Source organism: Micropterus dolomieu, linkage group LG19 (assembly GCF_021292245.1).
Source record: "Micropterus dolomieu isolate WLL.071019.BEF.003 ecotype Adirondacks linkage group LG19, ASM2129224v1, whole genome shotgun sequence".
NCBI classification, from domain to species: Eukaryota; Metazoa; Chordata; class Actinopteri; order Centrarchiformes; family Centrarchidae; genus Micropterus; species Micropterus dolomieu.
The window spans coordinates 13,283,284-13,299,104 of NC_060168.1; the positions used below are offsets into that span (position 1 = coordinate 13,283,284).

At 44.3% G+C, this 15,821-nt stretch overlaps 1 protein-coding gene across 9 annotated transcripts in view; it reads left to right on the forward strand.

Moving 5' to 3' along the window:
• Window positions 1-15,821, forward strand: part of nlgn3a (neuroligin 3a) — a 144,887-nt gene that overhangs the window by 114,178 nt on the left and 14,888 nt on the right. For all 9 annotated transcript variants that reach the window (XM_046030820.1, XM_046030821.1, XM_046030824.1 and 6 more), the window contains one exon: window positions 9,342-10,131. In XM_046030820.1, coding sequence (XP_045886776.1) covers window positions 9,342-10,131 — 790 coding nt within the window. The remainder of the gene's footprint in view (window positions 1-9,341; window positions 10,132-15,821) is intronic.

The following is a 15,821-nucleotide window of genomic DNA, read 5'->3' on the forward strand; positions in this document are numbered from 1 at the left end:
CTCTCACCGTCTGTGACACAATGAGAATAGATGTCGGCAGCTTAGTTCATTCATATGTCTGTCTGTTTGTCTTGCTAAGATGTATTTTCTAGTTTGTAGCGCAGATAAATGTGTAGTCAGCACGCCTTTGTTCAGAGGAGGCAGAAATGAACGATCTCAGATTGATGAAGACTTCGGTCAACACATTTTATTATTGTATTACTAAAGTCAACATCTCAGCAACTCAGTGTATTTCCTAATCCGAATAAAAACATTTGAATGGCTTGATTTAGATTGGTTTTGCAGCAGATCGATGCTCAGCGGCGGAATGCTGAGTTCAGATAGGCTGCACAAATACCTCTTAATTGTTGGGATTTCCAGTTGACTTAATTTGTTCGAGTAGATTTTCAAGGAGCCGCTGCTGCCAACGGACATACAGCAGGACATGTCATAACCCAATTGTCTCAACGTCCACTTACAGTTAGTGGTTATGGTGGCTAAAGAGTCTGCCACAGTAATTGACTCAATGGGAGTTTACAGTATGAAGCATGAGACAGGGGAGGCAGACATAGAGCTCTCTTGGGATGGGCTGTTGTGACAATGCTGCTATCTCTGCACTGTGCTTTTCTCAGCACACATTATACAGGCCACTCAGACACGCACAAGCAGATGCACATGTAGGAGCATACACACACACAGGCAATAAATGCACAAACACAGCAGCCTTCCTCCGAGCAGGTATTTCCACAGTCAGGTGCTGGGATCACATTCAGAGTGCCGTCCCATCCCGGGCCCGAGCTTCGCTCTCAATTTAACAGCTCAAGAATGAGGGCAAGGCGAGGGGCGACGCATATCCATCCTATTTGTTGTCCGCTGTCCGCATGGTGTGCCGCCTTGAATTAGACCGAGCTTGTGTAGCTTCTGGCTGCAGGGCGACTGGCACAATGGGCAAAGCAGGGAACAGTGGTGTCAGACGCTGTGAGAGAGGAACACACAGACACTGACATAGGCACAGCTAGAGGAATATGTTTACGCTGTTGGAGCCGGCGCCCAGCCTGACACATTCATGCCTGGTACAATAGTTAATCGGCTCGGACGCTGCTGCTGGTGTGACCACTGACCCTGAAAGGCATCGGTAACAGGGGGACTCTTTCTAATAGGAAGAGCACTATAATTTTGAGTGGTGCACAGGAATTACTGCTCATCCAAGGGAGTGTTTTTTTTCCTAACCTCTTCTCTGGTTCTGCTTCATTAATGGTGGTTTAGATTAAAAGAGCTGTTGATGTTCTTGGTCAGAGAAAAAAGGTCGTTGCCTACTAGGTGCTCTGTGTGTGGTGCCTAATGAGCTTCCTGAGTTGTGTGTGTGCAGCTGTGTTTATACATGCATACACGCTGGTAGCATTTATGTGGGTCGGCTTTTTAGGATACATACAATACTTGTTGCCTGTAGGTATTTGCTTTGTAGCTGGAGTCGGATAGGAAACAATTGACCTTTAGAGGATGCACATGTGAAGCTAAGCCAACATGCTTATACTCCGTGTGTGCGTGAACGCTATGCACATTGTTTGCATTTGTATGTAAGCTACAATCAGATGTAATCGGGGACAGCACCAGACTCAAAGACTTTTAATCTGTTGTATTGGAAGACTGTGAATAGGGCCAGGGTAAGCAGCAAGCTTACCACCCACCTCCCGCTTATAGCCAGCATGTGCATATCCATCTCAGTTTCACCTCCCGTACCCCTACAGCTCACAGCTAATTTGTTTCTGCAAGACTTAGGCACCACGGTCTTTCTCTCTCTCTATCTCTCTCTCTCTCTCTCTCTCTCTCTCTCTCTCTCTCTCTCTCTCTCTCTCTATCTCTGTCACTCTTTCTTTCCTTCTTTGCTCTGAATCCCTCTGATTCCCCCAAGGGGGGTGCACACCCCTTGCGATAATTTGTCAGAAATGCAACTGCGCCCTCGCCGTGGCTTTCCTTGGCCCAAAAATGAGTTTCAGCCATCCCATCTGGCTGTGACAGGCAACATGTCGCCAAGAATAGAAGCTTCCCATCCTTCCACATTTCATGGCTGAATTGTCATATTTGTGTGTGACTTATATCTTTGACCCTTTCATGCTAGACATATTTTACATCTGATTTGTACTTATGGAGCTTCGCTTCCTTGAAGTGAGTGCACTCTTTGTCTCCGGCTGTCACTGCCTGCTGCATATATAAAAATGAACCAAGCTTTGGGGCTGCTATACTATGCAGATGGGGCATAAAACATGGTGCATATATTTAGAAACAACAGAAGTCAGATGTTTGCACTGTTACTACACAGCAGCCACTCGCACAATTCTCCCATGAAAACTGGTTTCTGTGGGAGCTAAAGGCACTCATCAGTTCCTTTCAGCACACTGATCTGAAATCTATTTGTGAACACAGTAGGAGAAGAGAGAGGAAATCAGAAAACATCTTTAACAACTTGTCCCATCTAATGAGATTAGCAGAGCCGCTTACACAGTCATGACATGGAGATACACACAGATAACCCTGTAATAAGTCATTATTCTTCCCATTTCCACATCGACGCCTAGTCAAGGCTCGCTGACAGTGCGTGTTGTTGTTGTGCATACACAGCTATCAGGCCAATCTAGGCACTGCAGCAGCATGGAGTGAGCTCTGTGAATACCGCCCCGAATGCCACAGCACAAAGAGAGCTAGCAAGAGAAGGACACGGAGATAGCATTCTCTGCTTTTCAGAGGCTGCAGCATTAGTAACACATGCATGAGTGCAAATGGAAAAAATTCACCATGCAGCCCCTCTGTTTCTCTTTGTTTTGAAGGGAGGCTGCAAGGGGAGAGGAGAAATCAATTCAGTGTGCATGCACGTGTAGTCATGAGAATGCACAAATAACGTCTCAAATATAGGAAACAGCTGAGTGAATAGTGGGTGCAGTAAAAGGCATTTCTCGCTATGGTTAAAGTGCATATTAGATCAATAATAATAGAAAATTGCTGAGAGATTTCCTCCTTCGTTTATTGAAACTTTTCAGTCTTGGGGAAGAATATGTTCTTGATAACAATGTCTCTATTCATAGATTTTGCGTGAAATATGTATGTCTTATAGAATTGTCAGAGAACATAAGGCATGTCTTTGTCAGTCACCAGATGTCAGCTAAAGAAAGGAGAGCCTACTTGTACCCTGTGATTGTTGCATCACCCTTCAAATACACTCACTTTACCGGCAACTTCAGCAAAGCACATAAAAGCTGCCCTAGCCTTAATTTAAGTGTCATGAGATGTTTTTTAGCCAGTAGTAAGTGAGTGGGTACATGCATATTTTATGCTTGTGCTTCTGTCTGTGGACAACATAACTGGATCACATAGGATTTTCAAATAAATAGCAGCGCTAGCTAAGCTACAAAGAGTGCCAGATCAATGTAGCCGCATTGGACAATACAACAGAGGAGCATTAAAAAGTTTAGAGAATCACAGACATATTTGGAATTTCAGTTTAATCTGCTTTACTGCGAAATCACAACATGCACTAATTATTAAATGTCCCAATATAGTAAACCCCGACCCACGCCAATGTCTAGGCTGAAATAAATTTGGAGAATTAGCCTACAAATACTGTTTGACTCAGGTGTGGTGTGTTCAAGGGGGAGCGGTGGCCCTGTTGTGCTGTGCGAGCAGACAGAGGGAGGCCAAGCGTGCGTGTGATGATGAGGCCTGGAGTGTGTGGTATTGGCCAGTGGATGTCACGTCGTGATTAGTAGGAGATATCACACTCGCCGGGCTCAGATGCACATCGATCTCCTTCGCTCATCTTTCCTCTGCCTTCCTCTCCTCCCCCCTCCCGTCCTTCTTCTTTTTCTTTTTTTTTGGTCTTTTTTTCCCTCTGTGCTGTTTCTCCTGTGTTCTGCTTTCCCTTTTCCCTCCCTCTTCCCTCCATCCACGATCATGGATCAAACTCTTTATCTGGCCTAAGCCACAGCCTGCAGGCAAGCAGGCAGTCTCTACAGAGGCTGGAGCAGAAGACCAACAGCTTCAAACAACATTATATAGGGCTGGCATGAAGTATGTCTCACACTGATGAAAACACTGGCCCCTCAGACACTGCCTCTATATGGACATGATGAAACATGAGCAGCATGCGCAGTCCCTCTGTTTTAAAGTCCACTGCTCTTCACTTGAATATAGCTACAACACCTCTTAGGATGTTAGACAGACTTAAGTTTTGTAGGAATTAGGCTTTTGTGTTCTGATCCATGCAAAACAAAACAGTTGGTTTCTGAGAGGAAGATGCATTTGCTTTGGCAGCTTTCCTGTAATGGAATCAGTCCAAAGTAAATCTGCTTTAGAGGAAACACGTGAAGATAGGTAACAAGAATGGTCGCAGCCATGAAACAAGAAGACAAATCATGCATGCACTGAATCATAAGTAGTGCGTCCTATTTGGGCAATTTTATGTCATGTTTCATTTTAAATGTGTGAGCAAACTAGTACTGTAAATAACAGTTACAACATTAAAACTCACACACGCACAAACGCTGCCTGTGTGCTTCAACTTACAGTATCTCCCCGTAGCCTGAGGGGAGATACCACTTAGTGACACCGCTGCTTTCTCAGAAAACCGCACCATGCCCTTTTCCTGATTCCGTCAGCATCGTTCATTTTGAAGTTGACGAGTTCAGAGAGTGTGTTGTGCGGACATTTTAATGGAACAGAAAAACAATGTAGGTGTTGTTTCAGGACTACCAGACCAACATGAAATTATCCATGGACTAATGCATGATTAGATCAGTGCCACTTGCATTTATGTAGATGCAGCCTGTGTTACTGTAGGTTGTAGTCATGGAGACAGCAGCTTTAACCCTGTGTTTTAAAGTGGCCAAGGATGTAAAATTAGGCAAATTCAAGTATTCATCTCCCAGCTGGCTTTAAATATTTCAGATGGTATTAAACCACTCCATATAGTGTATCTTTATTATTTAGAAAAAAAACAGCACTGTGGATTCCTGAAAGGAGATGAGAGTTAAAAAAAAACAGCACTGAAAGAAAAGAAGAGTCTGAGTGAAATGCAGCAAGAGAGGCAGAGCAATATTTATTGAGGGTGTCCAACTTAGTGCTAGCCTAGTTTGACTGAAGACGGAGAGAAATGTTTTGCAACAGAGGGGGTTCTGCATAGTCCACAGGTCTGTGGAGATTTGCTTACAGTGAATAGATGGTGGAGGTAAGATGGCTCAGAGGATTCAGGCTCCGCTGAACGCAGGCTTATGTCTAATAATCAGCAGGGAGGGACTCAGCATGGTCCCTCAGAAAAAGAGACGGGGAGAGCGCGATAGAGAGAGAGACAGAAAAATAGAGCAGAGGAAAAATTGAAGGCAAGGCAAAAGCAAGTACAAGAATCTAGTGGGAGAGAAAAAAAGAGAGGGAAAGACATGTCCCTGTGGCCACGTTACTCCTCTCTTGTGATAGCTTTTATGTGTTTGAGAAAAAATTTTGATAAGATTTTGCTGCTTTACATATTTCCACCCCTATTAGCTTAAAGTCTTTTGGAATATTGTTCAGAAAATGAATCACTGACCTATAAAATGAGACTTGGCCAATCCAAACTTTCAAGGTCATTTGTCAGATGTTGCATTAACCACGGTGTCATCTTTGTTAAGTTTTTTTATTATTATTTTTATTATTATCTGGATGACATTGTTAAGGTTGTAGTGATTTTGCAGGGATGCACTTTACCATGGCATTTATCTCAGGGCCAGATTGATAAAACTTACTGCTGATGCTTCAGTGATTTTGGCCAGCTGTTCCAGATTACAAAGTACAGTCATTTATGGCGCTTACTGGCATCATCACCAACAGAACATCCTTGTCCATTAACACGGGCTGAACACTCACACATGCCCGTAGTTGCCACGTAATACATCAGCAGTGATCCAAAGCACTGCCACATCATGTTACTCTCTCTCTCTCCAGTGATGTAGCATTGGCTCGTTAATATTGGCATTTCATCCATATTGCTGTTGTCAGAACATGGCCTAAACTTGTGTGTGTTTATCTGAACCTATGCGGTGGTCGTCATACCCCCAAGGTCAAGATATTTTTTCTTCTCCCATCAGCAGTGAATTATCTCTACACGCCATTCCGCCAATCCAGGGCCTGAACCGCATGCCCATTTAACGGGTGTCTGGTGAGGGGGCAGTGCGGTCGAGGTCGTCAAACCACAGCGCTGAGGCGGCTGCAGAGCGACGAGACAGCATTTTAGCAGGGAACCAGTGAGTGATTACCTCAGAGCTCCAGTCATAATTCAGCGTGACCTCAATATGCCAGCAACGCTATGGTTTGATGGATCTGCTCACAGTTTGGGTGTCGGGTTCCCACATGTCAAACACGGGCAGATAATTTTAGGGCTATCTGTTGCTTTTACAAAATACAACATGCTAGATATGAATGTGAGACGCATGTTGATGGAGTTGCATCACGCTCTTTCCAGTTTAATTCCTCGGGATGTTGAGGGAGGAATCGTTCACTACGTACAAGTCAAATGGTTAACCCCCATCATGATGATGGCTGTCGTCTGCGATCTATTCATCATCTCTATGTCTTATCAATCAAAGTCAGCACAAATACATGGGCATTGCTCACGTGCGCACACACACACACATACACCTCCCAATGAGGATAATTAGTGGATTCCCTCAGTGGGCGATAGAGCCTGCGCTCTTCTCTCCTCTCTCTCTGACCTTCCCCAGTGAGCTTCCGACCACAGTGGGGCTCATAAAACACAGCTCTAATACATATTTATCGGTGCAATGACAGCTCATGTGTGCTGTTGTTTCTTGACAAACATAGTAATAGTAAAGCCTCAGTCTCTCTTCCTCCCTTTCATCAACCAAAGCAGGAAATAAATCTAGTAGTGTCGACCTGGAGCCTCCTCAGCAGTTGTCCATCTTGTTTGGGTTTGGGTGCAGACAGACAGGGGACCAAGCCTAGTTGCATTCAAGCCGCCCTCCTCAATTACGGCAAACGGATTTGATATACGTGTGTCCGTCAAATCGCCTTGGCAATCACAGGAGCTCCTCCGCTGGCAAACGTTTTCCTACAGCAACTTCTGATCAAAGGCGTTTAGAAAGTGGCTATGGCATGGCTAGCGGCATTGGGATTCAGGACAGACTCCCTGCACCATGACTGGCTCTGTTTGCACAGCGCAATCTGAGTTGAGATGTGAAGAGAGGCAATACCACTAAAGAGTGAGGGGAGGGGAGAGGAGGAGGAGAAGCGAGGGATGGGAGGATTATGTCCCCTCCCCAACCTTCCCCACCCCCCCCGCCCCCGCCTCCGAGCAGCCATCTTTCATCTTTGCGGCTGCCCCTCTAATGCTTTCAAGTGGGTGAAACCCTCGACATCTGCTTCCGCTCCCTCAGACGCGGCACAGGCCACCGTCCTGCAGAGACGCACAACCACAGGAGGCCACAGAAAGCTGATGGCCTCGTAGAATGATTCACAAAGACAAACATTTCTTTCACTGAGGTCAAATCAAAAACTTGTAGTCAGACATGTACTCCACTCTTTGCTGCCAACACTGGCATTCAGAACCAAAATCATTGTTCAAATTGTTGCTTATACCAGTAAACACATTCACCACAGAAACATTTCACAGTTCACTCACCCAGACACATTAATTCTACTTACTACTTGCGAACAAATAAATGTAAATAGCTCTGTAAATAAACACTTCATCTTCGCCAAGAAGAAATAAGCCCCCCGCCGCCTCTGATTAAGACTACCAAAGTGATATATCTGGCACTTAAGTCTGCTGTTTACCTCATAAACACAAAGACTTCAGCACAGCCACCCACACTGACGCTGAAATTTCAAACTGAGTCTGCGTGCTTGTATGTTTCTCTGCTAGTCTTGGCATAAATGTGGACTTGTCTAATGACTTTTTTTTATGCATGCCTTTTCGGTAGCGTTTCATCCGCTGTGGCTTTCAATACCACTAGCTCAGTTGTATTCCTTGAATACAGTGAAACTGCCATGAGCAATAACGTAGCGTGCTCAAGTGGTAGGAGCTTCGCCTCTGTTTTTCTCTGAGATTGGTAAAACAGCAATGTAATTTTGAAAACCATAACAGGAGGACAGATGAGTGGTGCTGTCAAGGCCGAGACTACGAGCCATTGGCGATGATGCGAGGGAGGCCTACCCGAGACACAGAGGATGTCATGTCACCTTCACTCTACTGTCTGTAAGGAGAGATTTTTCATAGGGGATGCAATCCAGTTATTTCTGAGGAAATGATGTTTGTTATTTGGGATCTTTTCCTTGTGGTGAAAAGTCATTTTAGATTTCCTTCATACTGCACTGCAACTAAAATGTAATTTAATTTGTGAGAGCGCCCCATGAGAGTGTAGATTTGTTCGCCTTGGTTTCTCAGCCCCCTCCAACCAAAGAGGGTGGAGGGGGCTGAGAAAGCCCTGTGTAGATTCTCATAATAGATGGTCTGTTGACTCTTAGTGAAAAAATCTATTTCTAAAAATTAAAGTAAAGACCATGGTGTTCTGTTCAGCTTGGCCTTCTTTCATTGTGTGCTACCATGTTGCATTGTATTGCCGGGTGAATATGTGCTCCTTCTGAAAATGTAGGGAGTAGGAGTCTAGTTTTATTTATAGCAATCCACCCACAATCTCCTGTAGAATTTAGTGATCTTTCAGGTAAAAAAAAACAGACTTTTAACTTAAGCAAGGCATAACTGATGCAGAGGTACTGTGTGTGTGTGACTGCAAAAAGGAGCATCTGTGTCTATAATTGCAGTGTTTGAGGTTCATCCAATTTAAGCTACCTTGAAAGTACATTAACAGGGGAAGGCATGTGCACAGTGTTTATTTATTCAAGAACACTTAAATCAGACTCTTTTTGCGTTTCTGCAAGGAATACATTTTTGGTATGGTATAGTCTGGTTTGCCAGTTTTGGTGCATCCTCTATTAGTACCATAGCCTATAGAGCAATATTGGCAGCATCTGCTTCTGACATACATTAAGAGATTATTACAAAGAGAGCTTGTAGAGATGGATGGAAGAAGAGAAGATGACAGACAGATTGCTGATTCCCTCCTCTGTGTATGAGACCAGGCCATCTGCACATTCATTATCACTGCCATGATTCTGTTATTGTTCTGTGTGGCAACAAGGGCATGTTCTGTCTGGCCTTTGTTATTCTTATCAACTGTGTAGTTGACAGGCTCCTTTAGATCATGGCAGCAACAAAATTAAAAACTATCATGTAGTATAGCACATAACTGAATTATCCTGTCCATGGATAATGTTGACACACTAAACATCCTCCTGTTTCTTCCTCCTGTGTCCTTGTGCAGGTCTGTTCCACAGAGCCATCATTCAGAGTGGATCAGCCCTATCCAGCTGGGCGGTGAACTACCAGCCGGTCAAGTATACACGTCTGCTGGCAGAGAAGGTGGGCTGTAATGTCCTGGACACCTTAGACATGGTGGACTGTCTGAGGAAGAAGAGCTCCAGGGAGCTGGTGGAGCAGGACATACAACCAGCGAGGTACCACGTGGCCTTTGGACCTGTAATCGATGGTGATGTCATCCCTGATGACCCCGAGATCCTGATGGAGCAGGGCGAGTTCCTCAACTACGACATCATGCTGGGGGTCAACCAGGGCGAGGGGCTGCGGTTTGTGGAGAACGTGGTGGATTCAGAGGACGGCGTATCTGGAAATGACTTTGACTTCTCCGTGTCAGACTTTGTGGACAGTTTGTACGGGTACCCGGAGGGCAAGGACACTCTGAGGGAGACCATTAAGTTTATGTACACAGACTGGGCAGACAGAGACAATCCAGAGACCAGGCGCAAGACGCTGGTGGCTCTATTCACCGACCACCAGTGGGTGGAGCCATCTGTGGTGACGGCTGATCTCCACGCTCGCTACGGCTCACCTACCTACTTCTACGCCTTCTACCACCACTGCCAGAGTATGATGAAGCCAGCCTGGTCAGACGCCGCTCACGGGGATGAGGTGCCCTATGTTTTTGGAATTCCCATGATTGGTCCCACTGACCTTTTCCCCTGTAACTTCTCAAAGAACGATGTCATGCTCAGTGCTGTGGTCATGACCTACTGGACCAACTTTGCCAAGACTGGGTGAGTAAAATGAATGTATCTTATTAACTCATCGATTATCCCAATTAGGCATGGGTTTTGTCAGGATATAACTGGTACTGGTACTGGTACCGATACCGATACTGCTTACCTCACATGTGGCTGGTACAGGAAAAACAATAGTTGAGAACAGTGACTAACTAAATAAATGCTAACAGGAGGTCGTCTGCTACAAAAACACATCAGATGCAGGGAGGCATTTGAAAATGCATGGCATACATTCAAGTGCAGAGTTGCTTGATTTTAACAATGACTGATAAAGTTAACTTTAGTCTTTTAAACTGACTGGCCGTGTTACTTTCTTAGGTTAATAATTGTACAGTACTGATATCGAGTGATGCCTTGATTTGGGGTTAGTTTGTCAGAAGGTCCAACACCAGGAAGATATGGGATTTCATCTCAGTGTGTTACGCCCATTACACACAACTATTATACACATGGCTTTAGCTGTTGCCAGTGTTAGCATGCACACTTTATGTGTCTTTTTGCAATAAAGATTTATAAAATAGATTCTGATTATTTCGACACCACATGAATGCACGAACAGTCACTGCTCACCCCTCCCTTTCCAAGCGCACAGGAGAAATTACGGTGGCTGACACGCTCTCTCGGTTCTTGTGCTAAATAATACGTGTTGGCCTACATTTGTCCAAATTTCCCTTGTGTTCTTACTTCTACTTAACCAGTCTACTACTACTACTACTAGCTTTACTTGTTCTTCTTCTTCGTACGTATTTAACGTAGTGACAAAATACACTCTCTAGAGCCGTTTGTCAGTTTGGGCATGTAAGAGGACCCGCGGTGTATGTAGATAGAAATATCTCATTCTAAGGTAATAAAATGTAAGTCTATGTCTTTATACACCACTGAAAACATACTTTTGGAAATTTTATTCCATTTTTGTCAATAGATCCTCCTAAATATTACACACCGAACCTTTAAACAAATGAATGAATGACAGTATTAGGATTCTGACTACTCAGGAACCAATCATTTTTACACCAGTAGGCTACTCATTTTTAATTCCAATTTAAATAAGAAGGTTTTTGGTTTTTATTGTGAGTGCTAGCAACACAACATATTTAGACATACAGTAGTACTCATTAGTCAAATTACTAAAACCAGTGATCACACAATTACAAACTTGTTACTAATATAAGAAGAAGAGAGAAGAACAGAGAAATCCTGTCTCAGTCCTAAAAGGACCTCTGTGCAACAGAAAAGAAGCTGCTGGAAAAGGAAAGCTCTACAATGGATCGTATAGGACAGAAAAGGCATTTTTCAAGAGAGACATTTTTTTCAGAGGTGTTTTTTGCCTGGACTTCCTGGGCCCCAGTCTGAAAACCTGAGACATATTGAATCTGAGGAAGATTAAATGTTCCTCCACAGTGTGTGCTGTGCTATTTGTGCTTGGCTGACTGTTTGGGTTGGGTATGTGTGCATGGCTGCCTGCCTTTCTGTGTATTTCTGTGTGCTTGTGTGTGTGTGTGGAGGGGAGGGGGTTGTGGCTGGAAATACTATGCTCTATTATACCGAGGCCCAAAAGACACAGAGACTTATCAGGGAGACATATCAAACTCTTGCCCTCGGCGCTATCGATTCCCTCAGCGTGGAACCAGTCGATCACTCGTGCCCTGGGTGACTCCCGCTCCCCACAATGCTCAATTTCACCCCCCACCCCTATCACAAAGCCTGGCCATTTTGTATGACTACTAGTAATCATTTCTAACAACCAAAATTTAATTTTACGATCACCGTTACCAGAGAGGTATTGATCCCATCCTGAATGGGACTGAGTCTGAAATCTTGTTCTGTTTTTTATCTGTCTCTATATCATCTGCTTTCCAATCAGGTGGCATTTACATCCAGTCGTCTGGCTGACAGGCGGAGCCCCGGGCGGGCTCTGCTAGATCCTTGAACTGCTAATGGCAGACAGACTAGTGCAGATGGACTGATCTCGGCTATTTTGGCTCCTCAAGGAAAGTACTGCGGTCCATCAGTGACGCTCGGACTAAACAGCTGTCTCCTCTGCCTGGCAGCCATCTTGTGTCAGCATGTAAAAAGCTGCAATTTGGAGATAAAAACTGAATTTCTTACTTGTCCTTTCAAGAATATTATCTGCTGTTATAGGAAGAGAGGGTGTATTTAATTTGAATGAGAAAAGTGTAAGGCCTCAAGGTAAAAATACACTGTGTACTGTGTGTACTGAATCACTCTCAACTTGGATCTTGTCAGTGAAATTAATACTGATAGATGATGACAGCCTGCCCATCTCACCTACAACCATTCAGATTCAACATAGTGCGATGGGCTGTAAGACTGTCGTAACCCTAACCTGGCCTTCACCCTAGCATTCAGCAGACGTCAAAACAACAAATTGCACTTTACTGCTGACCCTATGTCAGTTTTGTAGATTTCCGCATCACTGATTGATTGGGACTAGAAGCAGAGCGCTGGGAGAGTAAACTGTTTCTAGATCCGTGCCTGCCATGTTATGGGTAGTATCCCCTATGGTATACCCCCCTATGGTGTGTTGCCTTGGCGTAATTCCAGACTGGGGGATTACATGGAGACCACAATTATGCACTCAGATGGTAAAAAGCCTGGGCTTAGATGCCAGGATAAGAGAATACTCAGTGTGCTGCTCCAAAGGGTAATTTTACCCCAGCCCAAGTAAAGGACTTTACCATCAATTCCTCAGAGGGGGTTGAGGATGTGAGATATTTCCCATAGATTCTGAAGTTCATCCTCCTAATTTATACCACACTAGAGGATATAGATCTCTCCTCCAACACCACCCAACCCAATCTGGCTCTAGAGGACATCCTTTTAATTAAGACACAGTTGAATTCCCTTTGCCTTTGTGGCCCACCCAACAGCCATCTTTCCTATATCTGTAAAACAGCTCTCGCTCCACTTCCAGATGTTCGTAATGAACTGACCCAGATTGCACTTCCTGCCCCCTCTTTAAATCGGCTGCAGAAACATGTGTGACATGATGTTGAGACACTTGGCCTGCATGTCAACCGTATGTATCATAGCAGCGCCCCCCCCCCACCAAAGCTCTTGCTGTCCCTGGCTCTTATGTGTCATCTTTACGGGGCAAATCCCTGCCCGTGCGTTTTTTGTTTTTTTTCCTCTGCATCAGTGTCAGTGAAGCATAAAAGCATACAGAGAGTGCACGCTGTCCAATCTTCTTAGTGTGTGTGTGCATGTGTGTGAGTGCGATTGTGAGAGTGTGTGTTTACACTATGAGGCTGTTCTTTCCTGAGAGTTAGGGATGTTTCAGAAGCCGGGGATTTACTCAGCTCAGAGTTATTTTCCTGGCTGCGACATTTGTTTTACTATTGACGGGCAAAAATGGCCTGCGCTTTATTGCCAGAACAACTTCTTCTTAACAGTTACTCCAAAACTTTTGCCACAAATCCACATACTGCGACTTCCACGCCTTCTCAAGACACAAATGCAAGCACAGCAGCACGACTATACACAAAAACACTGGCAGAACACTTCAGAAAAGACCCAGAAAAGATCAATCATTATATATCATTAGTGCTTTAAATGTGTTGGTCCATCTTCCCACTTCTTGCTGGCTGGTGCACATTTCCCCCGTTCTGTGTGTAAGCTGTGCCACATGCTGCGCAGGGCCTTGCTAGGTAGTTAAAGAGCAGAGCGCTGTCATGTGTTGAATTTCTTTCCTCATTCTCCTCCACTGCTCCTCCATTCCCCCCTCTCTCTCTCTGTCTCTCTCTCATTATTCTGTACAAAAAAAGAGTGTCTACTCATGTTTTACATTCACAACATGAGCTAAAATATGCAGTATTGATTGCTTTGTCTTTAGTGACACCGGCTGCCAACCAAACAAATGTAGATAGAAGTAACTACAGTGTGTCTATAGTGCAATTCAACAGCCAGCACTTTGATATACAACCCTGCTAGTTGATTTTTTTTTTGTCTGCCTCCCGCTTGTCAATCTAAGTCTCCTCTGTAGGGTTAACAACACGTATACATCAACTGTCTGACCTCATTCACGCACTGCTTCAGCCGTCTTTTTTTTTTACCCCAGCTGTCTAGTAGTTACATCACTCATCCCTGATCCCCCTCCTTGTCCTTTCTCCGGATTATCCCCCGTTCCCTTTCAGCTTCCTTCGTTAGGGCCAACTCAACCTGTACCAGGAGGCTGTGAATTCTCCTCATTGTGGAACAGCACAGCTCCAAACAGCCGACTGCCTACTCCATTAAATAGGCACTCACTTGATAGGAGATTTGTAGCCAATATCCTGATTTGCATTAGAGAAGGTAAGGAAGTGGTGTGGCTTGTTAAGGGGCCTGGATGCCATTGATCGGTGTTCACACTGTGTGCTGAATGTAATGAGAAGAGGACAGCGGGGGAGGAGGAGAAAAGGAAGTAGATCTGCATGTGTACATCCATAAGTAATTGGTTGTCCGATTAAAATTAATATAAATATTATATATTATATATATATATATTATATAAATATGTTAAATACTTATAAACAGCAATTTAGAATTGGTAGAAAGCTGCTAATTGGTTAAAAAAACAAGAAGGGGAAGGTGTTTTACTTATCTAATCAAACAAGTCAATAGCATCCATATTAAGGAGTGGTCCGAGAGCCGTGTCCTCCAACACTTTTGCACGCCCCAAAGTCACAGTGCCTCACCCTGCATCACTTAGCCTGCTGAACCGAAGGCTGCCATTAGATATGAACCACGCATCACTCAGCCCTCTGTCTCAGCGTGAGACCACATGAAGGGCAAAAGAGCACCGTCTGATAATTTGCCTGCTCGCTGCTGAAGTTGCCTCCCTACGCCACGCCAAGAAAAAGCCTACAAACAGATTTAGAGTGAGTGCATTTATTAAAAATGTGCAAAGAATGCAGGGAAAGGTGTTGGGAAACCTTCTGTTGGAGTTAAAAATTACAATTAGCTGCTTACTTTGTGTTACCCTGTAAGTAGGTAAACAACTGCAGGGGATGAATTTGTTACACAACAGTAACAACAATAACTAAACTTTGCATATTTTAGCAGCGTAGCAAAATGAGCCACTGAATTAATGCGTGTACCTTTTATATCAAGAGACGCTATACTCCGCTCAGGATTTAGAGACCTTGAGTGTAGTGAAAATAGATTCTTGTCTTCTGCCTTAGGGCACCTAAACGTGTCTTTTCAGATTTGGTGATGGCTAGGTCTATGATCATTCAAGCGCTTCAAATTACATCAGGATGAAAAGGGGGAAGGAAGTACATGGGAAATGGGAAAAAAAGAAAGAAAATGATATTCATTCTTCCCCCTTATCTACCTTTTACATCAGTGCTTGCAGATAGGGCTCGGGAATAGGTAATGAGCTCAGGCCCCACTATGCTACATGTGTAGGTAGAGCTGGGAGTCGTGTCTGTCACCCAAGTGGTGTGGCATCTTATTGAAGAGCAGTTTAAGGCTTACAGAAGGATTTTTCTTATATCAGCCTGGAGAGGCTCGTCACCATACCCACACAGCGTGTACTGCTTTGTGAAATGTGACATGTCTTGTTCATGTGCTGCACTTGTGCGGCCCCAGAGGTGATCATACCATGATGCGTCACAAATATGAATACACACACACACACACACACACACACATACAGACTCACAGGTGCACAAGATCATAGATAG